The sequence below is a fragment of the Pelophylax lessonae genome (assembly GCF_965119305.1).
Source record: "Pelophylax lessonae genome assembly, chromosome: 1".
Taxonomy (NCBI): domain Eukaryota; kingdom Metazoa; phylum Chordata; class Amphibia; order Anura; family Ranidae; genus Pelophylax; species Pelophylax lessonae.
Window position 1 is genome coordinate 658,747,033 of NC_138768.1, and position 26,839 is coordinate 658,773,871.

The 26,839-nt window shown below is 41.8% G+C and overlaps 1 protein-coding gene across 1 annotated transcript in view; it reads left to right on the plus strand.

Moving 5' to 3' along the window:
* Positions 1-26,839, plus strand: part of SMARCA5 (SNF2 related chromatin remodeling ATPase 5) — a 166,567-nt gene that overhangs the window by 106,552 nt on the left and 33,176 nt on the right. The window contains exons 12-14 of the mRNA XM_082273714.1: positions 3,369-3,490; positions 3,577-3,729; positions 26,657-26,789. Coding sequence (XP_082129840.1) covers positions 3,369-3,490; positions 3,577-3,729; positions 26,657-26,789 — 408 coding nt within the window. The remainder of the gene's footprint in view (positions 1-3,368; positions 3,491-3,576; positions 3,730-26,656; positions 26,790-26,839) is intronic.

Here is a 26,839-nt window from a genome sequence, read left to right on the forward strand (position 1 = left end):
AAAATAAAATAAATATAAATATAAATTGTTGCAATTCGGGTGCTGACCTGAATTACAACAAGAGGATAAGGCAGTTCTGGAGTGTTCTGTAGTCCCGGGTGATTGTTCATATTTCAAACTTGTTTGACCCCTATTAGGGGTCCACCATATCTGGTGAGTGCGGCTCTTGGAGAGATGTAAGGCACCCTTCACAGATTTTTTTGTATCTCAGCACCCCAGCACTTCAGCACTACCAGCACTCTAGCACCTTAAGAATTTTGAACATTTAGCTGCACAAGATTTGGACTTTATTTTTATTTATTGAATATTTATAAGCACTTGTGCACTTTCATTTTACTGTAAAGGATTTCACCTATATTCTTAGCACATTTAGCATGGGTATAATTTATTTATCTATATTGATTTTCTTTCAGTGTCCGTTGGCCTCGCACTCCTGTGTGCGTACTTTTCTCCAGGGTGTGAGACACTTGGTTCCCCTGGTGTGGTCTCCTTTACCGCTGTGGGACCTCAATTTGGTGGTGTCAGTTCTTCAGAAACCTCCCTTTGAAAATATTCAGGAGATTCCCCTGCTTACATTGTTCCTGAAGGTGGCCTTTTTGGTGGCTATTACTTCTGAACGCAGGGTGTCTGAGCTGGCGGTACTGTCTTCGACCGTGTCCATCGTTCCTTCCAAATTATCTGAATGAAGACATTGTGTTGCCTTCCCTGTGTCCTAAGCATCCTAAGGAAGTTGGTTTGCATTCCCTGGATGTGGTTCGGGCAGTCAGGGTGTACTTTCTGGGTCTTCCGTCTTTAGGCGTCAATGGTGCAAGTTTGCAAAGTGGCCACTTGGCCGTCTGTGCACACATTCACAAAGTTTTATAAATTGGATTTGTTGGCATTTGCTTCTTTTGGCTGCAAAGTTTTGCAGGCTGCTGTTTAGAGGATTTGTCCTCTTAGAGTGTGTTTTTCAGGTAATCTCCAGTTCTCAGTTGAGATCCATGTTACCTGGTTGGCTATGTTTAGTCTTTGGGAAGTTTTTCTGCTGCTCCCACCCCTCATGTTTAACACTGTTTTGGGACGTCCCTATGGTCATGAAGATAAAGAGCTGTGTCCTTCAATGAACGAAAGAGAAAATGTGATTTTTGACTTACCGTAAAATCCATTTCTCTGATGTTCATTGGTGGACACAGCACCCGCCCCTCTGTGGAGTTGTTTTTTTTCTTCTGACACTGCTTGTTAAAAAACTGAATACCTATAGCAGGATTTGGCAGTGTACCCCCAGGAACTGCCCCATAGGCGTTCTCAAGCTTTTCTCTGCCTAGTGTCCTACTCCTGTAGGGGGCAGCATAAAGCTACGGTCATGAAAATTAAGAGCGGTGTCTTGTCAATGAACATCAGAGAAATGGATTTTACGGTAAGTCAAAAATCCCATTATTGAACACCATTTTTCTAGGTAAATATATTTATAAAGGTGCTATTGATGTGAAAATTAAGCACGTCTGTAACAACCCATGCAAGCCATACATACAAAGAAACCAAAACAAGTTCAGAAATTTGGTTATGTAATAAAATGGAAAAACAGGGAAAAAGTATTAAACATGCTAACTGAATTGATTTATTACTTCATACAAAATACTTTGTGGGTAATGATGGCTTCAAGATGCCTCCTGTATGGAGAAAATAGTTGCATACATTTGCTCAGGTTTTTTTTTTTTTTTTTTTTTTTTACCTTAAGAAATATTGTGACGTGTTCAATACTTTACCCATTGTACATTCTAGAGCCAACTTAGGAGCCAATTAACCTACCAGCATGTCTTTGGAGTGTGGGAGGAAACCTGAGTACCCAGAGAAACCCACACGGGCAGGTGGTGCCGTGGTTTGGATTCAAACGGATGACCCTAGTGCTGCTAGGCAGAAGTGCTAACCACTTGGCCACTGTGTTGGCTTAGATCTGATCCATCTATGGCCAGCTTTACTGATGCTGACCTTGCATGGACTTTCTTTATGCCTTTTTCAGTAACAGCGATGTTTTCTTAAACCTCCAACCCATTCTGCCCCACCAGGGTTATCAGTCTGCTTACTTTGAAGCCCCCAGTGCTCTGTGACAGCTGAGAACAGGCTGAAGTTATTTGGTCTGTGCCAAGCATTTAAACTCACTGCCGGCACTGATGTACAGGCATTCACACACAACGCTTCAGGCATTGGAAGCTTCACAGGCCGTAGCTGGACACTTTGACGACATCAGGAATACTACAGGAAGCTATAGGTTTATAGCTAAGGAGGATCGTAAGTGCTAATTTCCCAAATCTTATAATACTTTTTACAAATGAAGTATGCACAAATCCTTAGAGAAGTGAAGGAAATCTGGCAAGAATGATCCTCCAGGACAATGGGACATCCATGCGAATGATTACCTTTTTGAGTGCTTATTAGCATTTCTAGTTAAACGTGATTTATAGACCTTAAAATTACACCCCTGTCTGCGCTCTTGGCTCCTCCCCTCAGCCAAGTGCCCCCATAGCAAGCCACTTGCGTACCCGCTACCATCACTGGCTCTGATTGACAGCAGCAAGAGCCAATGGCTTCCGCTGCTGTCTGAGCCAATGAAAAGGTAGCGAGCTTCTGTTCTTGTGCATAGAAACATAGAATGTGTCGGCAGATAAGAACCATTTGGCCCATCTAGTCTGCCCAATATATCTGAATCCTATGAATAGTCCCTGGCCCTATCTTATATGAAGGATAGCCTTATGCCGATCCCATGCATGCTTAAACTCCTTCACTGTGTTTGCAGCTACCACTTCTGCAGGAAGGTTATTCCATGCATCCACTACTCTCATACCCATTGCTGGATTGAGATTGGGCAAGTATAGGTAAGTATAAGGGGGTTTGAGAACTTCATACTGAATGTTTTTTTAATTTTTTTTTACTTTTTTATCTTAATGCAGAGAATGCATTAAGGTAAACATTCAGCCTTTATAACAACTTTAAGTACACATTTTGTCATTCCATTCACACATGCTATTGAATATAGGATAACCATATACTGTAGAAGCCTTCAGTTTCCTAATAATCCCTAATGTGCGATTTTTAAGAATGCCAAATGATTCCAACCCAGCCTTCATATACACACACATATATATATATATATATATATATATATATATATATATATATATATATATATATATATATATATATATATATATTTTTTTTTTTTTAATTTTGTTTGCTAGACTAAATATTGTAAATAGTTGTGTTTGAAAATTAATTTACTGCTCTTCATGTAAATCTAAACCTTACAAATTTGTTAGGGTTGTTAAACTAAAGACTTCTGTGAAAGTGTCTTATGTGATAATGAAGTTCACATGTGGGTTTATATGTAATAGGTTCACGTTTACTGATATTTAGTCAAATGACAAGAGTTTTGGACATCTTGGAAGATTATTGCATGTGGCGAAACTATGAATATTGCCGACTGGATGGACAAACACCACACGATGAAAGACAGGTTAGGATATTTTAGTTGTCTTAACTACTTTATTTTCTTGCCACGGTCATATTTACTAATAAGGTTTTATTTCCTATATTTTCCAGGAATCTATTGTTGCATACAATGCTCCCGGCAGCTCCAAATTTATTTTTATGTTAAGCACACGTGCTGGTGGTCTTGGCATCAACCTTGCTACTGCTGATGTTGTCATTATATACGATTCAGACTGGAACCCTCAAGTTGACCTCCAAGCCATGGTATGTCTAAAGTTTTCACCTTATCTGCTTATGTTGGAAAAAAAAATACTGGGCTCACCTGTTTTAACCTCGTGCCTTCCTCATCAGGTGTGTGGTGGCACAGAGAGTGGGCCCCAAGGCCTATATGTCGCACTATGTGGACAAGGTGCTAAGAGTGCACACCTAACAGTGGCTGAGCTTTCACAGATGGCTCCTGATCGGTTTATGATAGGTAGCCTGAGGGATGGGTTCCTGATCATGCAACAGCCTGTCGGTGATCTGGAAGTCTGTCCCACTGCTGGGAAGGGTTAAAAGGTATAATTTAGAATAATGGGTGCTGCCATAGAGTTTTAAAATAAAACCTTTGCTAAGAAAACATGGAGACTGAACTGCATTCTTATTTTCTACCTGTCATCACCTCAACTTCTGATCGGAATTATTTTCTTGGTTTAGTCATTGAAAATAAAGGCCGATACAACCAGGTAGTAGTTCTTTATCATCCATAAGGGACACAGGAATGTAGACATGGGAGTTGTAAACTGCTGCCTACCAGACAGTTGAAAAAGGTTAAAGGCCAGTCCCTTTTATAAACGCACATATAACCATCATGCCTTGGCTCTGCTTACATGCTTTCCTGCTGTTTATCCTGCTTTCTTTCGAAGGGCTAAATTTATTTTTTGTTCTGTTGTACCACCCAGCCACAGTGATGTGATCACCTAAAACCCTCATTAACACCAGCTCTCCAGATTTGGGTGTCTTTGCCTCACATTGGGTCTAGTTGCACCACATAGCAATAGGCAAACTGTCTTCTTAAAGGCACAGAAGACAATCCCCACTGCTATGGTAACCTCAGCCCATACTTCTCTAATGCTTCTAAGGGCATTTACCCAGTATCCCTAGATGGAACCAATGCCTGTAATCTGGAACCTGAGACCCCTGTCTATTGCGCTTTTCCACTGCATGGAACCGTAACGATTCGGCATGCTTTTGTGCTTTTCCACTGCTGGTACCGCATGGTATAGGGTCGGAACGGTTCGGTATGGTACAGTATAGGTTTGCTTTTCCACTGCATGGAACCGAACAGTACGGTACGGCTCTGAAAAAACAGTACCTACTCGATTGTGGTTCCAACAGGTACCAAACTGGTACCATATCCCACAATCCTTTGCATGTAGTCACTACTAGCCACTGATTGGTCAGAGAATCCCACCCACCCCATTGTTATCCCACCCACTTAACTTTAGTACTACTTTAGTGGAAAAGCAAACCTATACCGTACCGAACCGTTCCGACACTATACCATGTGGTACCAGCAGTGGAAAAGCAAACCGGGCCAAGCAGGGCCGAGTAGAGCCGAGCCGGTACTTGCAGTGGAAAAGTGCCATTATAGTCTTCATCTGCAGAATCTTATTTTTTTTGGGTGGGGCCATGACCCTTCCAATGTCCACTAGAGGCTTTCTAGTGATTTGTGCCCTGCTACTGGACCATTCTGTCCATTAGGGATTCTATGCACCCTCTTGAAACAACCCTGGCAGAGTCTGTCACTGACCCTTTTGAGATCAAATCGGGTCTGCAGCTCCTGTTTCAGAATTCCAACAGTAGGGGGAAAAGCAGTTTTTTGGTCTCCATAGCCTCCTGCACTTGACTCTGATAGACATGGGGATGGTTTAAACTTTGATGCAGTGTATACCACCCTGCATTAGGTGGATCAGCCTGCTGTTTTAAATGTTGGTTATAGAGCTCCTACAACTACTGACACCCATGTTTGAGGGCTACCTCTATGTGGACAGGAAATGCCTGGAAGGATCCTTGGACCCTCCTGACACTGTTAGTTTCTCCATGAGAAGGGATTCAGTATTAGGTGGTTCCCAGTGTGCCTTAGTAATTCACATTAAAAGAGATGCCACCAGAAGGGCTGATGGTATACCTCTGGGGACTTCACTGATAAGTTGAATCCTCTCCTTCAAACCCAGTTTGAGTAAATTGGTTTTGTCCTTTGTTCTGTGTTGTGGGTATTTTTTCTGCTCTGTTAAAATCTTTAGGATCCTTCCACTGATCAGTAGGGTCCCTTTTGATTGAACTAGATGGACTTGTCTTTTTTTTTCAACCACACGAACTATGGAATGATTGGAGAATACATTTGAAGCTTTTTGCTTTAGTTGTGACCATTTATTACAATCCCCTGAGCTTGTCCTGCATAGGATTGATGTCTGTACAAAATGTCTAGGACACTCAGGATCTGTGTGTGGGACACTTATAAGCAGTGTTAATTTTGAAGTTTGATTTAGTTTGTCAGTCTTTTGTCGTATTAGTGTCGTCTAAATTGTTTGTCATATTTTAGTTGATTAAAATCTCCAGTACATTTTATTCGACTAAAATCTAATGGGTTTACTTAAATTGTAATGCATTATATAAGCATTTCTCTAGACTTGCCAAACTCATTAGATTTTTACTCCAGGAGTAAATGTTTTTTTTTTCATAAAAAAAAAAAAGTTTCTTAAACAAAAGTATTGCTTTTTGACAAACAGTAGTGCAACTTTTTTATATTAAAAAAATATAATAAAAAAAACTGTAAATGCTATTGGCTGGTTATATTTCCAACAATAAGAAAAAATAAAAGCCTGTTTCTTTTTTATTTCTTTTTCAGCAGCTTAGTAGATGCACCCACCTATTCTTGTGTGGTAGTGCAGTGTTAATTTTGACATCCAAATTTTGGTTTAATCAGTCTTTTGGCTAAAATGCCATTTTATAGTTTAAGGAATTTTAGTCATCTGATTTTTTTGAGTGTGCCAATATTTAAACGCACCACACCCTGAAAGGTTTTGAAAAGAAAAAATCACCAAATTATAGGGTTTTTAAGGTGCCATAGAAACCAAGACACTATATAAAATATTCAATTTTATTTATACAAATGTTAAAAACCATAAATAAAGGAAAGTTTTTTACATGTTTAAGCAAGTATTCCAGTTTTTCTCTACACGTTTCGCTACATAAACAGCTTCTTCAGAAGATGTCTAATTCTGGGTATTGCTCATGTACACTAATAAAACAATGACAAACCATTATATAAAACACATTTATCACAAAAAAAAGAATATTTATCTCAAAGAGCATAATTATAAACCAAAATGCTCACATTGATCTGGTCAGCAGTGGAGATAAGCGATCCTATTTTGTCAGAAGAAAGCATAAACAAGTCTATGGATATTAGATTAAATTGGACACTCAGGCTTCACTATAAAAGTGCTTACAGGTGGATATCAGTGTACCATAAGGGACAATAGAGCTCAGAATTTCATAAACCTGTTTGGGGGACATGAAAATAGCTAGAGTACTGTTAGCTCAAATCTCGTCAGGAGGCAATCACGATATTACAGCCCTTCAGTTGCTAACCCCCCTTTCTAGATAGTGAATTTCCCCTCCATCCGGCCGGGAGTTATGACGACACACAGCACTCAAACTTAGCGCAGTCACAACTAATTTTAATGCACGTGAAGCTCATATTTAAGGCATGTTTTGAGCGGGAAAGACTGCTCCAAACCGGTTTATAATTCATCAGTCAATAGCACATATCAGACAGAATAGTACATAAAAGGGCCTTTGCCTTCGCCATGCATTTGTGTCAATATGAGGTGTTTTGTTGTAGTATCGGTCCGTCTTGTGTTCAGCTTGTCTGTGTTAATGTAAGCAATTGTCAATTGTTTATGGTGGTGTCAGTCTCTATGCAAAATGTCTTGTAATCTAAATGCTAAGCCTTAACTCGTTAAGTGTCTGAATGAATGTATGGAAAAGTGTTGAACATGTCAATGTCTTTTCATCTATATGCAAAATACAGCTGTCTGCTGTCCAAGGTTGTTATGAATGGTTGTCCGTCTAGCTCGTTACGATGTAAATGCAAGGGCCCACATTTCATCACAGGATGGGCATAAACTGAAATATATATCTGAAATATCATAAGGCATGTAAATACAATCTTTCAAGTACATCTTCAGTATTCCCATGAAAGGTAACCAGTATATATGCCTTTTAAGTCCAATAATTAGTAAAATTACACCTATATTACACCAATAATTACAAGGAAAAAAAAAAATATATATATATATATATATATATATATATATATATATATATATATATAACCGAAGGTCTCCCAAGTCATTGTGAGACCCATATGTTACAAGGCAGTTTATCTTGAAAAATTGTTGATATTGAAAACAATCCATTTATCATAGATGACAGAGAAAACCATACAGTCCCAACCACCTCTGATAAAGGAAACCACAAATGAACTACAAAATCCCCATATGTACCAGGGGGATATAAGAGTTCGAAAGACTATTAACAATTGCCCAAAGTGCTTCCAAGATATAAATTGGATTCCTCCACGGTATCTACAGAGCTCAGCCTGTAAGCGCTGTGTCTGGGCTCCTATTTATTGCTCCTAACCTCCAGCGTGTGATCACATCGAATGGAGGTGCGGATGCCATAAGCGATCCATTATGCATGAACAAGATGGCGCCGTGTGATAGCATCACGCATGCACCGTGAGTTCACCGGCGCCATCTTGGAAGTTCCCATTGTCAGCCGTGACTGTAAACATGTCACCCACCAAATGACAAAAGGAATCCAGCTAGAACAAGGAGCGCTCAGGACCAAATCGGACACATAATGCACACCCAGATGGACCAGGCATAGGAAACCTCCCTGGCTCCATATATTATGTCCCCGGGCATCCATATGGTCACCCATCCACCCCAAGCACATATTGCTAATTTAAAAGTAAATGAATGCCATCTAGTGGTCATAACATAAAATTAAAATTATATTTGGTTTTACAGTCTCCACTACAGGCCCCCACAAACACATGAGCACTCATGTCTGTCATTGTTTTACAAAAAGTCAATGACAAAAAGAAATCAAACAAATCACATATACATTATCTGATTTTATAATGTCTTGTATAGTTGTATGTGAATCTATATATGATAAAAATTACTAGATTTGCATCATAATATACAATTACAACATAAATTCTGAATTATGGCAAGCTTATCTATTAGAGGAATGGCTTAATTTGTTTTGATGGTGACTTTTAACCAATTGGTCCTTTAACGAAGTTGATCATTTAAAGGTGATTTTGGGGTGTACATTTACATATTGACACATTATCGTCTGACATTAATAAAGGCCAGTATTTCTCCATGATACGTCATACTTGATTTTGAAACAAAGTCAGATTAATTACGATATAATCAGGTCATCATATTCAAGTAAGACGTATCATGGAGAAATACTGACATTTATTAATGGCAGACGATACTGTGTCAAAATATGTAAATGCACACCCACAAATCACCTTTAAACAATATTCTTTGTTAAAGGACCAGTTGGTTAAAAGTCACCATCAAAACAAATCAGGATCTTAAATCCCAGAGATCAAGGGAACAAAGCCGTGTGGTAGAAGTAACTTTTGCCGTTTTGGTTATGAATGCCCAAGAGGTGGCTCTACCAATTGGACAAATCCACAAACCAAATTTCCAAGCTAATTGTCAGACAATAGGGGTAGTGTATCATATGGTATGTGAATGTCTGATGTTTTATGTTGGTAAAACTAAAATACCTTTTTACCATAGGATAGGAGATCATGTGTCACTGATTTCCAAAATAAAGAATGAAAACCTCTTAACCACCAAGTTTCCTGGACTCAATGAGTCTTTGAGCTTTAAGCCATTCCTCTAGATAAGATTGCCACAATTGTTATAATTAAGAGTGTATGTTATGATTGTATATTATGATGCAATTATTTTAGTAATTTTTATCATTTATAGATTCACATACAACTATACAAGACACATGATAGACATGAGTGCTCAGGTGTTTGAGGGGGCCTGTAGTGGAGACTGCAATACCTATTATTATACTTCTCGTTTTATGTTATGACCACTAGATGGCAGTCATTTACTTTTATAATTAGAAATATGTGCTTGGGGTGGATAAGTGACCATATGGACGTCCGGCGACATAATATGCTTATGGCGTCCGCACCTCCAATAGGCGTGATTACACACTGGAGGTGAGGGGCAATAAATAGGAGCCCAGATGCAGTGCTTACAGTTAAGCTCTGCAGATACCGTGGAGGAATCCAATTTATATCTTGAAGGCACTTTCGAACTCTTATATCCTGGTACATATGGGGATTCTGTAGTTCATGTGTTTCCTCACTTTTTCAGAGGTGGTTTGGACCGTATGGGTTTTCTCTGTCACTTGTCGGACTCACAATGGCTTGGGAGACCTTTGTTAAGGAGTGTCCAATTTGGGCCCAAAGTATCAATATTTTGTGTGGCCACCATTATTTTCCAGCACTGCCTTAACCCTCTTGGGCATGAAGTTCATCAGAGCTTCACAGGTTGCCACTGGAGTCCTCTTCCACTCCTCCATGACTACATCTCGGAGCTGGTGGATGTTTAGAGATTTTGCGCTCCTCCATCTTCTGTTTTGAGGATGCCTCACAGATGCTCAATAGGGTTTAGGTCTGCAAACATGCTTGGCCAGTCCATCACCTTTACCCTCAGCTTCTTTAGCAAGGCAGTGGTCGTCGTGGAAGTGTGTTTGGGGGTTATCATGTTGGAATACTGCCCTGTGGCCCAGTCTCTGAAGGGAGAGGACCGTGCTTTGCTTCAGTATTTCACAGTACATGTTGGCATTCATGATTCCCTCAATGAACTGTAGCTCCCCAGTGTAGCACTCATGCTGCCCCAGACCATGACACTCCCACCTCCATGCTTGACTCTAGGCAAGACACACTTGTCTTTGTACTCTTTACCTGGTTGCCGCCACACACGCTTGACACCATTTGTACCAAATAAGTTTATCTTGGTCTCACCAGACCACAGGACATGGTTCCAGTAATCCATGTCTTTAGTCTGCTTGTCTTCAGCAAACTGCAGGCTTTCTTGTGCATCATCTTATCATCTTTAGAAGAGGCTTCCTTCTGGGACGTCAGCCATGTAGACCGATTTGATGCAGTGTGTGACGTATGGTCTGAGCACTGACTGGCTGACCCCCCCCCCTTCAGCCTCTGCAGCAATGCTGGGAGCTCTCATATGTCTATTTCCCAAAGACACCCTCTGTATAGGATGCTGAGTTCATGCAATCAACTTCTTTGGTCGACCATGGCAAGGCCTGTTCTGAGTGGAACCTGTCCTGTTAAACTACTGTATGGTCTTGGCCACGTGCTGCAGCTCAGTTTCAGGGTCTTGGCAATCTTTTTATAGCCTAGGCCATCTTTATGTAGAGCAAGAATTCTTTTTTCTCTAGCGCTCATTGACAGACGTAGTCCTCGGTGATACACCACCTTCGGGTTATGTTGCCTCCACAGGAGCAGGACTAGACAGGAAATTAAAAAGCTCTGGCCACACCCCAGGGGCAGTCCCAGAGGGTATATCCTCTCTCTCTCTGCCTCAGCAAATCATTTATTTTTGAATTATATTATCCAGGAAGTAACTGGAATTATCATGGACCCTGCCACACATATTCCCCCACCTGTTTCCCTCGAGGGGGCCACGGGACCCGCCGGTGCACAGAGTATAGAGTCATTTACAGCAATTTTGGAGTCTATGGTGGCTCGGGTGGAGGCGGCCTGTCAGGGACGGGGGTCAAGGAAGCGACCCCCCGCCTACCCCTATACCATCTGACACCTCTGACTCAGATTCAGAGGTGGTCACGGCAATTGCAGGTTCCTCTGCAAGGGCTGTTATCCCAGGTAAAGCCCCCTCAGACAGTGAGGAGGACGCTTCTTCTCCTGCTATTATTCAGGAAGAAGCATTGGTGGACGCACTAGTTGTGGCAGTGCAGGAAACCTTAAAACTTGAGGCTTTACCGGCAGAGGCAACTGAAACAGAGATTCCTTTTGGTACTAATAAGCCCATCAAGACGATAAAGGCTTTTCCTGTACCTAAATGTTTCGGTAATCAGATTAAAGGAGAATGGGAGCATTCTAAACGTACTTTTACTATTTCCAAGCGTATTGCTAGACGCTATCCGTTTGAGGAATCCATCATTAAGAAATGGACGGTACCACCAGTCGTGGATCCGCCTATTTCCAGGCTGAATAAAGCCACGGTTATTCCAGTGGAGGACACTTCGTCCTTTAAGGATCCGGTGGATCGAAAGATGGAAGCAGAGTCCCGCACCATCTTCTCTCTGATAGGGTCAGCTTTTAGACCAGTAATTGTTATTGGTCTAGTTTCCCAGACACTTACGGAATGGGCGAAAATGGTACGCCAAGATCTTAGGGGAAAAGATATTCCCCAGGAGACATCTGATTTGATGGAACAGATTATACAAGGGCTACAGTTTATCTGTGACGCAGCCTTGGACACTACTCCCTTATTAGGGCATGCATCTAAGACAGCGGTGATCCTCAGACGTGTGCTGTGGTTAAAATGCTGGTCAGCTGACCTAGGTTCCAAAAAGACCTTGACAAATCTCCCCTTTCAGGGGAATCGTCTATTTGGGGCCAACCTAGATGAAATCATTAAGGATGCCACTGGGGGCAAGAGCACTTTTTTGCCACAGGCTGCTAAAGCTAAGGGACCTCGCAACAAGCGAGGACCTTTCTTTACCGCCCATAAAGGGCGCCCGGCTGGTACTAGCGGGAAAGGCTCCTCCAGAAGGGTTCAAGAAGGGGACCAACCCAGCCAAACCCGAAGCAAAGGAGTACACAGCCTGAAGGTGCGCCCCCACCCGGTTTCAGGGTGGGGGGACGTTTTCACCAGTATTCAGGACATTAGATCGAGCATCAACCACTACTACCGGTGCGATTCTTCCCTTCCAACATTTAAGTACTACAGGAAGCGGTAGTTACCGTTCCCTGAATAGATCTTTTCCTTTACCTTTTCCCAAGATTAGTCCCGATACCTCACAGGAATCGGATCTGGTTGACCAGATAGGCCAAGTAGCCTCTAGTCGGGTGACTTCGGTCCCTGAGGTTCAACCAGAAAAGATCACCTTTCCTGATAACTATCAGGTATCTGATAAATGTGTGGGAACAGAAAACGACCAGACTTTCTCGGATGGTCGGGGCCAGATACCTCTAGGGACGCCTGGTTCAGATTCAATCAGCGCCAGTGGTCCTAGAAATTCTAGGCTGGCCTCCTCAAGCCGGCCTGGCCGACTTGGACATGTTAGTCGTACACGTTCCGTGGGAACTTCGTCTCAGGGAGTGTCTGTGGTCTCAAGGACCAATTTACCATCATGCTTTAGTCGCTGGGTTTAATGGCCTGGCTATTGAGACCCAAGTACTGAAGGACAGAGGTTTGTCAGCTTCAGTGATTCCTACCCTTATTAAAGCAAGGAAAGCGACTTCCAGCAAAGTCTATTATCACACATGGAAAACTTATATTGCGTGGTGCGAATCTTTAGGATTTCCTCCACGTACCTATTCGGTGTCTCGAATATTGGCCTTTTTTGCAACAAGGGGTTGAGCAGAAGCTAGCCTTGAGCACCATCAAGGGTCAAGTTTCAGCATTAGCAATCTTCTTTCAGAAGCCTTTAGCTACCAAATCCTTGGTGCGGAATTTCATCCAGGGGGTGCGGCACCTGGCTCCTCCAGTCCGCGCGCCCTTACCGCCTTGGGATCTTAATTTGGTTTTGTCGGTTCTACAGAAACCTCCCTTTGAAAACATCAGGGAGATTCCCTTGCTTACTTTATCCCAGAAGGTGGCCTTCTTGGTGGCTATTACTTCTGCTCGCAGGGTGTCAGAACTGGCTGCATTATCATGCCAGTCACCATACCTAGTGATTCATAGGGATAAGGTAGTACTTCATCCTAAGCCATCTTTTCTTCCCAAGGTGGTTTCAGATTTTCATCTGAATGAAGATATTGTACTACCTTCCTTGTGTCCTCAGCCCAAGCATCATCGGGAACATGCGTTGCATTCCTTAGATGTGGTTCGGGCAATCAGGGTATACCTGAAAGCTACGGAATCATTCCGTAAGACGGATTCACTTTTTGTGATCTCGGATGGCCCCAGAAAGGGTTTGCCTGCATCTGCCGCGACCATTGCCAAATGGATTAGACAGACGGTGGTACAGGCTTATTCTATTAAGGGTCAGAGTCCTCCGTTCCCTGTTAGGGCGCACTCCACTCCAGCGCTCAGTACTTCCTGGGCCTTTCGCCATCAGGCGTCAGTGGTCCAGGTATGTAAGGCGGCCACCTGGTCGTCGGTACATACCTTTACAAAGTTCTATAAAATTGATGTGACGGCATCGGCGGATGCCTCATTTGGCCGCAAGGTTTTGCAGGCCGCAATTTGAGGAGACCGGTGGTCTACCTCGAGGGTTTTTTCTGTTTGAAAAAAAAAAAAAAAAAAAATTTTTTTCTCTTTTTTTGTTGAGTCTCATCATTAAGGATGAGCATTGTAAACTTCTAGTTGGCACCGGTTGGGCCTTCTAGATTGGGATTTGATTTCCATTTTCCCACCCCTCAGTTGTGATACTGCTCTGGGACGTCCCGAAGGTGGTGTATCACCGAGGACTACGTCTGTCAATGAGCGCTAGAGAAAAATGGATTTTTGTAAAATCTTACCGTAAAATCCTTTTCTCTTAGCTCATTGACAGACGTAGTCCCCGCCCCTCTGTTTTTTGAGTTGGGTTAAAATCTCTAAAGACTGCTTTTTCACATAACTGATTTGCTGAGGCAGAGAGAGAGAGGATATACCCTCTGGGACTGCCCCTGGGGTGTGGCCAGAGCTTTTTAATTTCCTGTCTAGTCCTGCTCCTGTGGAGGCAACATAACCCGAAGGTGGTGTATCACCGAGGACTACGTCTGTCAATGAGCTAAGAGAAAAGGATTTTACGGTAAGATTTTACAAAAATCCATTTTTTTCAGATCCTTAAGGGTTCTGTGACATGGGGCGAGCGCGCACCGCCGGCAGCGGGGCAGCCGATGCGTGTTAGGCGGCACCGATTGCTGCCTGACAACCGTGATTGCTTCCCGATGAGAGAGGACGACGGCCGGCTGTCCTTCTCCCTGAAATGATCAGAGCTCATGTGATCCGTCTATATAGGATCACATGTCTATGGTCATCTCAGAAGCCACACCACTCCCCTAGGGTCACATTTAACCCCTTGTTCACCTATACTGTTAACCCCTTCCCTGCCAGAGTCATTACAGTAACAGTGCATATTTTTAGCACTGATTACTGTAGTAATGTCACGGGTACCCCCCAAAAATGTCAGGGGTCCGATCTGTCCACCGCAATGTCGCAGTTCTGCAAAGATTGCCACCATTACTAGTAAAAAAAAAATAGCATAAATCTTTCCTGTAGTCAGACATGATAACTTTAGCGCAAATCAATCAAAATGCGCTTATTTCGATTTCTTTTGGCCTAAAATGTTAAAAATTAGATTTTTAATTTTTTTTTGAGCGTGTCATATTGCAGAATGTGAAAAAAATTATTTTTTTTCAAAATTGTCACTTTTTTGTTTATGGGGCAAAAAATAAAAATCGCACAGGTGATAAAATATCACCAAAAGAAAGCTCTATTTGTGGGAAAAAAAGGACATCAATTTTATTTGGGTACAGCATCGCACGACCGCGCAATTGTCCGTTAAAATAACGCAGTGCCGAATCGCAAAATAGGGCCTAGTCATTAAGGGGGCAAATCCTTCCGGTCTAAAGTGGTTTAAGGCATATACTGGTTACCATTCATGGGAATACTGAAGATTTACTCTAGCTATTGTCCCTTATGGTACACTGATATCCCCCTGTAAGCACTTTTATAGTGAAGCCTGAGTGTCTCCAATTTAATTGAATATCCATAGACTTGTTTGTTTTTTTCTGACAAAATAGGATTGCGTATCTCCACTGCTGACCAAATCAATGTGAGCATTTTGGTTTATAATCATGCTCTTTGAGATAGATGTTTTTTTGTGATAAATGTATTATAGGATTGTTTTGTTTTCCATGCGCAATACCCAGAATTTGATGTTTCCTGAAGAAGCTATTTATGTAGCGAAACATGTAGAGAAAAACTGGAATGCTTGCTGGAATACATGTAAAAACGTTCTTTTTTTATGGTTTTTAACATTTTGTATTAATTTGAATATTTTATAGAAAGTGTTTTGGTTTTTATGGCACCTTTAAAAACCCTATAATTTGGTAATTTGTTTCTTTTTAAAAAACTGCTTATAAGATGTCCAAGGAAAACTGAATAATTTTCTCTTTGAGGGACATCATCTTTGACAGCCTCTTGTAAATGTCTTTGGCAGCCCCTCAGTATGCTTCTGCAAAAATGCAGGAAGCCTGCAGAAGGGTCAGAGCTTATCTGGTTCTTTTCCTCATCTGTACTCTCAGATCTTCAGAATCTATCTCTTGCTCAGACCATAGGTCCAGAAGCCAGAAATCCTATACCAAACCCCTAGAAAGCGTTTGGCATTAATTTGCATCCCCACGACTACAAATGAGAGATTTTTGCTTATACATGCCTCCTTAGTGTTGAATTCTCATATTCCCTTTAGTTCACAAAGGCTAAATACTTAGAGACACTTATCCTTTTTCAGTTGGCCTGTGGGATGTTCTCTTTGCCCTTACACATAGCAGTGCCTATTACCAGGTCTCCTGGGTTCCCTGAACTATGAGCACACTTGCCCTTAGGAGTTATTCCTTACAAGGTTGTTCCCTCTCCTCTATATTCTTCCCTAGTAAGGTTCAGATTCCTCATGTCTTCTAAGGGCACTAGTTCTTGCGTTCAGCCCTGGACCTTGTTCGTGGCATCAGTCCGTGAACAAATTGGGAACAGGAGACTAGCTTATTTGGATTTGTTGCCTGCACCTCTCTGCCAGGAGGAATTATACCCGGACCTCATACATGGGTAAGGACTGTACTGTTGCCATTCGACATTTGATTCTGCGTAACGGACCCTGTGCAATTTCATATTGCCTTGTGCATTGTCGGAGTGCTCTACAGGTCCATGGTGGCATTCTCCAGCTGGGGAGTTGTGCCTGAAGGCCTTTGTGGTGTACATCCACAGAGATGGGTGCAGCTTAGCCCTTATGGTTGTGCTTTGTGTGCACTCTTTTTTTTTTTTTTTTTTTTTTTTTTCAAATATGAATTTTTATTAAGGAAGTACAGCTTAAATACATTAACATTTCAACAAGTAATACAATATCAAATAAACCTTTATTGCTCCCATTCTTTCAATGTTTACTTGGCTTATATTCCTTCCTTGTTTTCCCTTTTCATCCCATATCCCTTCCCTCCCCCCCCTCTCCCAAAAAAAAAAAAAAAAAAAAAAATTTAGTTAATTGCTCCACTGCCTTCAGCATGGAGGACTCACTATCCCTCCTCTCCATTATCCTCCCCTCTATCCTCCTGTGAATTGTTTCCCTTCCTCAGAGACCATAAAAAGATTCCATGATTCCCAAATCTTTTTATATTTCTCCTGTCTATCTTGGGAAAAAGCAATTAGCTCTTCCATTCTTCTAATATCCTCTACTCTGTGTATCCATTCTGCCCTCGAGGGGGGTTGTGTTTTTTTCCAATTACCTGGAATACACGCCTTAGCTGCATTAACCAAATACGGGATGATAGAATTTTCATATCTCCTTACTGGTATCTCTGTCCCCTGCAGTAAGAAGAAAAGCGGATTTTCTTCAATTTTGTATTCCGTGAATTTTTGGATAATATTTTTTATTCCCTGCCAGAATGGTTTTATATCTGTACAGGTCCAGAAAATATGGTACAATGTACCTTCCTCTTTTTTGCATCTCCAGCATAAACCTGATTCCCTCGGGAACCATCTATGTATTTTCTTGGGTGTAATATACCATCTTGTTATAAGCTTGTAATTCAGTTCTTGGATTTTGACGCATCCAGAAGGTTTAAAGGAAAATCTTAATATCCTCTGGACCTGTTCACTTGTCAGATTACATCCTAAATCCCTTCCCCATTTTCCCGGCCAAGACAATTCCGGCTGATCATCCGGATCTGTCAGTAGCCCGTAAGCGATTGATAATGTGTGTAGTAAGGTCCCTGGCTTCACACAGTGTTGTTCAAATCTCGTTAATGCTCTACCAAAACTTTCTGGTCTTGGTATTGAGGCCAGATAGTGATGTATTTGAATTGCTTGCCAGAAAGGGATATTATATATTCCCCCTCTATCAATCAATTGGTTAATTGAAGGCCATCTCCTTTGTAACAGGAAAGACGAGGCCTGCTCAATTTTCTTCTCCCTCAAATCCCCAAACTGTCTTTTATCTAGACCTGGTGCAAACTGTGGGTTCCCCAAGATTGGAAATAACGGTGACTCGTTCGTTGTCAGTTTGGTGTATATATTTGGTTGTCTACATACCCGAAGTGTATTTCCTATTGTCAAATGGTTTTTCAAATACTTAGGTAACACCTGGTAGCACCATATCGCTCTCTTCAAGTCCACTTCTGTTTGTTCCTGCTCTATTTGTACCCACAATTTATTTTCCGAATGGTGCCACCAGTCCAAAATTCTGGCCACTTGAGTGGCCTGATAATATGCGCGTATATCTGGGAAGGCTAGACCCCCTTTTTTTTTTGGCAATATTAAAATTCGTCTTGCTATTCGTGGTTTTTTGTAATTCCAGATATATTCCACAAACAGAGAGTGTATTACTTTGAAAAAGACACTGGGGATCTTGACAGGCAACGCTCGCAACAAGTACTACACAAATTTTGGCAAAACTGTCATCTTTAACAAATTACATTTACCAAACCATGAGTGCATCCCTTTACGCCATTGTTCTAATAGATTCCTCGTTTTTGCAATCAAGGGCAGGAAATTGAGATCGTACACCCGCGTTAATTTTGCTGGTATGAATGTCCCCAGGTATCTCACCGCCTCTTCCTTCCATTTGAAACCAAAACTGCTTTTCAGTACATTTACTTGGGAAATAGGTACCCCTATTCCCATCGCTTCTGACTTCCCAAAGTTGATTTTCAAATATGACATAGCACCAAATTTTTTAAACTCTTGTATTAAATTCGGCAATGATATACCTGGGTTAGTTAGTGAAAATAGTAAGTCGTCCGCGTAAGCGGCAATTTTATATTGTTTCTCTTTTATCTTTACCCCCTCAATATCTTGATTTAGTCGAATTCTACATAGGAAAGGTTCTACAACCAAGGCAAAAAGTAAGGGCGATAATGGGCATCCCTGCCTTGTGCCATTTCTGATTGGGAAGGCATCCGACAGTATGCCATTAGCTTTCACCCTAGCCGTTGGCTCTGTGTAAACTCTGGTGATTTTTTCCAGCATCTCTTTCCCTATTCCAATATATTTGAGCACAGCAAACATAAAAGGCCATCCCACCCGATCAAATGCCTTCTCTGCGTCTGTGCTCAACACTACGCACGGAATCTTTTTTTCCTTTACTACTTGTATTAGGTTGAGAATTCGGGTAGTATTGTCTCTTGCTTCCCTTGATGACATGAATCCCACCTGATCTAAGTGTACTAAGCTTGGGAGGACCCTTGCCAGTCTATTTGCGAGAATTTTAGTAAATATTTTTAAATCCACATTTAGTAAAGAAATTGGTCTATAACTGCTGCATGAAGACGGGTCTTTACCTTCTTTTAATATCAAAGATATATGGGCCGTGAGTGTATCTCTGGAAAATTTCCCATCTATATCTGATGCATTAAATAATCTTGCTAGATATGGGCCTAGGATATGAAACAGCGTTTGATAATATTGAGTCGTTAGGCCATCTGGGCCCGGCGCTTTCCCAGGCTTCATAGACTTAAGTGCTTGCTTTATCTCCTCGATGGTAATTTCCCTCTCTAGATCCTCCCGATCCGCCTCTATCAATTTAGGGAGCTGTGACTGATCTATATATCTTTCAATATCTTCTAGAGATGGTGGGGTTTTTTTTTAATTATACAATGAATTATAATATTTCTCAAATTCTGCTGTTATTTGTGTTGGTAACGTTTTCTTGGCCCCTTCTGTTGTGATGATATGCGGTATGTACGACCTCAATTTCTGCTCTCTTACTGTACTGGCCAATAATTTCCCACATTTATTACCAGATTCGTAATTCATTTTCCGACACCTTTGAATAGCTGCCTTAGCTTTGTATTGTAACAGGTCCGTTATCTGTTTTCTAATCAACTTCAATTCTCCCTCCACCGTCTCTGATAAGGTGTGTTTATGTTCTATCTCTAGTAAGCTAAGTTTTTCTAAAAGTTGTAACATTTGCTTCCCCCTTTCCTTTTTTATCCGTGCTCCATGCTTGATGAAGATGCCTCTCATCACCGATTTATGAGCCTCCCAGAGGGTCCCCGTCCGGCACTCCGGTTGGTCATTTATCTCAAAGAAGGCCTTCATCTCCTCTGTAAGCTCCTTAACTACCTCCTCTCTCTGGAGTAAATCCTCGTTTAACCTCCAGAAGCGTCTTCTCTGTGCCGAATTTGGTGTCAAGCTATATATTATTGATATTGGAGCATGATCTGACCATGTAATACTATTAATCTCTGACCTTTTCACTGCCTGTAGCTGAGCATGGGGTACGAAAAAAAGGTCAATTCTAGAATAATTCCTATGTGGAATTGAATAAAATGTATATTCTTTTTCCGAAGGGTGCTGAAGGCGCCATACGTCTATCAACTGAGCTTTATGTAAAGCTCTTAAAATTCGTTTACTCATTCCAGGAGTGAGGGTAGTAGTCCCGGAGGATGTATCTACTGCTGATATCAATGGTACATTAAGATCACCTCCCAGAATTAATTGGCCTTCTGTGTACCCCATCAGCTCAGCTAGAGTCCTAGAAATAAATGCATCCTGTCGATTGTTAGGTGTGTATATCGTTGCGAGCGTTACCTGCGTTTCCCCTATTAATCCCTTAACAAATAAGAATCTTCCTTCTGAGTCATGCCTACTATCTTGATAAGTCCATGGTACACCCTTTGCGATCAGTATAGAAACCCCGCGAGATTTTGCTTGCGTATATGTGGAGTGATATATATGTGGGAAAAATCTATTTCTGATGAGGGATATTTTATCTGCCCTAAAGTGCGTTTCTTGTATTAGTGCAATGTTAGTTTTTAATCGTCTCAATTCTGTTAACAATGTGTGCCTTTTTTCCGGGATATTTAATCCTTTAACATTGTAGGAAGTGATTTTTAAATCCTCCATCCCTGGTCAGCGGAGCACAAGAAAAAAAAAAAAAAAAAAAAAAAAAAAAAAAAACCCCTACTCCCCTCCCTTCCCTCCCCCTCTGACGATTGAGAGAAGTCGGCCTCTATAAGAGGTCTAGTCTCTCCCTCGTCACTTCGGATATCCTTTCTTATCCTTATCTCACACGGCACTTTTCGGTGCCATTTGTGTGAACCAAAAAAGGACTATACCCCGGAGTGTCACTCCCCGTACTCTCCCACCCCCCTCCCTTTTATCTCTGATTTCTCATGTAACTTCCTCCTATAACGCCATTCTAGTTACTCCCCTCCTTCCCCTGCATCCCAGCCTATTCCTCTCCCTCTCCCCTCCCCTCCTCTCTGGAGGGTCACCTCCAGCTCTTTACCATCTCCCCAATTGCACATCCAGAGGGGGGTAGTGGAGGTGGAAAGATTATCTGTCCATATTCTTCAATTGTCTAACTATGAGGGGGGGGGGGGTCTCCTATTCCATGCCAAAATTTTGAGCCAGGGGGTGGAGTCCTGTTCCTTCCTTCACTGTATCTATAATACACTGCATCTTTCCATTCTTCCACCCTCCCCCCCTGTAAAACAGTCCGGACATTCACTGGTATAAATTCCTTCCATTGAAGTATTATCATTTTACTCCCACTTGGATTATCCTAGTTACCCTCCCCCTCCCCACCTCCCCTCTCAGAGGGGTTACCTTTCACTCCCCATCATAAACTCAGAATATATCTCCCTAGGGGGGTTAGGGGAAGTGGAAAGACTATCAATTCTTGCTTCTCATTTATCTGACTCTTGTCTAGCCGATGAGAGGGGTTCTTCCCTTCCATAGCACTTTCTAATACAAGGGGTGGGGGGTTTGACTCATCCTCCGTTATATTTTAATACTTCGTGGGTAACTCCCCCCCCCCCCCCCTTTCTACCTCTTTCCCCCTCTCTTACTTTCCCTGACTTTCCACTCTTCCCCTTTCCCCTCCCCATGGGGCAGTCAAACATACAGTACATATTTCTTTAATACCGGTATTATCATTTATCCATGCACTATTCACTTTAATTACATGTCTCACATTCTCCCCTCCCCTCCTCCCCCTATGTAATGTCTTTTAAGAAAGGGAACATCCCTCCTCCCCGTGTATTTAGGATTAATAAGAAGGGCAGAAAGTATTATAATAACTAACACTCTCTCCCTAAAGTGTGTTGTTTACCCAAAATGTGTCATACAAAAAAAAAAAAAAAAAAAAAAAAGGGGGGGGAAAAACCTCCCCGTGCAGAATGTCTATATATTAATAAAACGGGTAAATCGTATTAGAAAATGTGAGTACTCCCTCCCAAGATGTGTTCTTAAAAATTATACGGATAGGGACTATTGAAGAGATTCAACACTCCCTATCTAAATGTGTTCTAAATCCAAAACCTGTCGAGAAAAAAAAAAAAAAAAAATCCCTAATCCCTATAAAGTGTGTCAAAAATTATACGGATAGGGACTATTGAAGAAATTCAACACTCCCTATCTAAATGTGTTCTAAATCCAAAACCTGTCGAAGAGAAAAAAAAAAAAAAAAAAAGGGAGTTATAACAATCCCCTACAGAGTGTATCAAAAATGAATACTGATATAGAGTATTAAAAAAATTTAAACACTCCCTCTCTAAATGTGCTCTAAACCTAAACCTGTCACACAATAAGCAAACTAAGGGTAGGTGGTGCTCCCTCCTCACAGTCACTTAGAGTCCTTCTATTTGGAGGAGAGGAGGAAAAAGAGAGGAAAAAAAAAAAAAAAGAACAAATAAAATAAGCAAGTGATTTAAGAGGCAGTCCTCCTTATCCTCTCTCTTCCTCTATCCCAGCGGCTCGTCCCTCTTCTTGCCGCTGAGGGTACAGAGGGAATCTTTCCTTCGGTATCCGGGCTAGCCAGTTTACAACCTGTATTGGTTCTGTTCCTATAAACCGAAAAAGGGCCATTCGATCTTGAAAGGATCTGAGGTTAAAATATCGACCGTCTTTTTGAAATATAACCGAAAAGGGAAATCCCCATCTATAAGTGCACCCCATCTTTTTTGCTAGGTCCAATAAGGGTCTTAAAAGTGCTCTTCTCCTCAGTGTTCCTCTAGCAATGTCTGAGAAGATTTTAATCGGGGTTCCTTCCACATTTATGTCCTTTGCTCCCCAGGCCTCCCTTAAGATTGTCTCCTTATGCGTGTAATGATGTAATCTACATATCACGTCTCTTGGTCTTTTCTCATCTTTACTTCTGGGGCCCAAAGTTCTGTGTATCCTTTCTATTTCAAGACGGTCAGGAAGTTCACCCCTCAGAACCTGTTTGAAAATATTTTCCACCACTTCGGTTAATTTGTCATTATTTATAGTTTCAGGTATCCCCCGAATTCTCAAGTTGCTACGTCTACTTCTATTCTCCATTTCTTCTAATTGAAGTTGCACCGTATCTTCTGTCTCCCTCTGTGTATCTCTAATTACTTCTAATGAGGTCACTTTTCCTTCTAAAATTTTTCTGGCTGCTACCTCTTCTTCTAGACGTGTTGTAATCTTTTGTATATCTTTTTTTATCACTTGCATTTCTTTTAGATGTGTTTCTTCTATTTTATTAATCATTTGTACTATATCGTTTTTTGTTGGCAAAGCCTGGAGCATAGCTTTCAGTTCTGAATTTTGCATCAAAGCCTGTGCATGTATACCAGCTGCCATGTTTTCTCTTTGTCCATTACCTGGGCTATCTGAATAGTTTTCTGAGACTGGGGAGGTGGCTGGTGAATTAGGAGTATCCCCGGACCCTGGGCTTGTCAGGACACTCTTCTCACATGCTTCCATCCTTGCGTCTCTGGATAATTTCTGGCTATTAGTGAGGAATCTTACAATCTCTCCCTCTGGTTTGCTTGTCTGTGACTTTACTGCATTCTTCTTTCCCTTCTTTCTTTTAGTAAGCGTCATCCTCCCTCCTTTCCCACTCACTCTTCTCCCTTCCCCTCCTCCACTTATAGTCTCTGTTTATAACTCAGTTCAGGGGAGTCTGTGCCTCTTTAAATATAATGCTCCAAGTAATGTTCTCCACTGGGTAATATCTTACATCATTATTCAGCAGGTGGGGAGAGGAAAGCTGTTTAAACATCCAGTGAGAGATAGATTTTCCTATCAAGCCTTCCTGAACCCATGCCTTAGGAAGAGATAAGGAGAGGTTCCTGCACAGGTCTCACACTTCACCGTGCCTCACACCCATTCCATGAGGGCCGTTGGTTACACATACAATTCAAGTGATCAGTTCAGCCACGGTTTAATAGGAGCTAGTAATATAGTTGGCTGGAGGGCTTACCTACTTGACAGTCCTCCGATCCAGCTGCTCCTTTTAGCTCCCTTGTGTATGGAGTGCAGGCTGCCGATTGTGCAGGGAAAATAACTGACTCTCTCCCCATATGCCGACTTGCACATAAGGCAAAGTGCCGCTGTCCCTCAGCCCGAAGGGAGAGGGTCCAGTGATGCAGGCTGAGTGAGCGTCTCCCAAGTAGCACTTTCCAAGCTACCGTCCACAGGTCTCCATCAGAAGTGCAGTCCGTACTGTCTGTAGCAAGCAGCTAAGTCGGGGGAGAAACAGAGCTACACACCCCGACATGCTGCGCAGCCCTCGCTCTCTCACCACCACCGTTCTCCCGCCGCTACAGCTGGTCTTCTACCGCTACCGGCATCCGACCAGGGCTACTGCCGCCGTAACTCCACTTTCTCCTCTCCTCTCCGGGGTGGCGTGGGCGCACTATGGAGACTTGAGGGCTCTCTCAGTCCTTCGCGTTCCCGATCTCTCGGGCTTACTTCGGCGTCCTAGTTCCTTCCTGGGAGAGGTGGGTTCAGCACGGAGAGACACGCTGTGCGTGTCACATGATCACTTCCGGGTACGCCCGCCTGTGTAGATCTTTGATCATCGCTTTGTGTGCACTCTTGCCCCTGCTTTCCTGTTGCAAATGGAAATGCTCTCATTCCCCTCCCTCGTTACTGACAATGTAGGAACCCTCTGAGGATCCCCCGGAGAAAGTGGTAGAAGATGCTGTCCTTTCCAGAGGATGAGTATACCAAATTCTTCTTTGGATTCTTCTTTCTTTCTACCCTTGTAGAATCCCAGGGACAAGACTCTTCACAACTCAGGCTTTGTAGGTTTTCTAGCGTAAGTAGCCTGACTCAGTTTTTGGAGCAGGCAGGAAGTCCCTGTACTTCTGCTGAAACATAGTACTCTATACTGTATGTAGCTAGTGCTACATACAGTTTATACAACACTGACAGCAGGCACAGCAATTGGTGAAGAAGATTGTTTGTTTGGTCCACCGTGGCCCAAACTAATAAAATAATTATGGGGTAGCACTAATTACCCTCACCACGGAATAGATTTTCTTTCTTTCCTCCTTTTCCGCTTTTGGTATATATCCCCATTCCAAGTTCTGGTTAGGGCTGAGTGGGTGGTTACATCTGCAGTGATCTACCCCATCTTCTCTCCTCCTTCTCTGTGGGGAAAGCACAACCACCTTCACGTCTGTGTAGTTTCACAGTCGTTTCTTGCTGTATATCATTTGTGCTGTTTCTGTACACAATAAAGTTGTTTTGATCTAAAAAAAAGTGTTCATACTATACATGAGGTATCGCCGCAAACATAAGAGCGAGAGCAATCATTTTTAGCACTAGACCCCCTCTAACGCTAAACAGGCAGTTTGACACCATTTCACGAGCGTGCACAATTTTAAAGTGTGACGTTGGGTATCTTTTTACTCGGCGTATCATCCTCTTTAATTTTATATAGAAAAATGGGGGTATATATATTTTTTTTTCATTAGAATGCATTTTTTCCAAAAACATTGTTTGAAAAACCGTGAGACATAAATTTCAAAGATCGCCATTTTATTCAATACTCAATACCTCAATACTACCTGAGCCTGATCTCGAATCCAGCGTTGTGCTAGAGAGCAGCGGCTTTCTCAATTCTTCACAGGACAGTTGACAGCGGGAGCTATTGGCTTCTGCTGCGGTCAGTCATATCCTGTGACAAGAGAGCGGGGTGCGCGGCACAGCAGCTGTGCCACAATAGGAAGCGCCTTCCTATGGTGGCACACTGAAAAGAGGAGCCAGGAGTGCTGGTGGGGAACCCTAGGAGGATTAAGGCTACTTTGCGCAAAACCATTGTATAACATATTTATAAAAAAAAAAAATATATATATATATATATATATATATGCAAGTCGTGCCCACACATGTAAACAGTGTTCAAACCAGACGTGAGGTTAAACCAGACGTGAGGTATCGCTGCGATCGTTAGAGCGAGAGCATTCATTTTAGCACAAGACCTCCTCTAACTCCAAACTGGTAAAAAAAATTGAAAGCGTCGCCAATGGAGATTTTTAAGTACCATCGTTTTTTGCCATTTCATCACCTTGCGCAATTTTGAAGCATGACCTCTTTGGCATCAATTTACTCAGCGTAAAATTTTTTACATTATACAAAAAAATAAGCTAACTTTACTGTGATATTTTTTAATTGAAGTGTATTTTTTTTTTTTTTTTTTTTAATTGTTTGCTGCGCAAATTCGGTGTGTGACATAGTATTGCAATGATCTCCATTTTATTCTCAAGGGTCTCTGCTGAAAAAAATATATATAATGTTTTGGGGTTCCAAGTAATTTTCCAGCAAAAAATGCTGATTTTAATTTGTAAACCACAAATGTCAGAAATAGTCTTGGTCCCTAAGTGGTTAAATAAAGGTGGTTTTTTTTTTTTTTTTGTCCCTTTTAGGATAGAGCGCACAGAATTGGACAAACAAAAACTGTCAGAGTCTTCAGATTTATCACAGATAACACAGTTGAAGAACGTATTGTAGAGAGAGCAGAAATGAAGCTACGTTTGGATTCCATAGTTATTCAGCAAGGTAAATCTCTGTTCTTTGATGATAACTTGTGGGAAGACTGGTATTTTGGA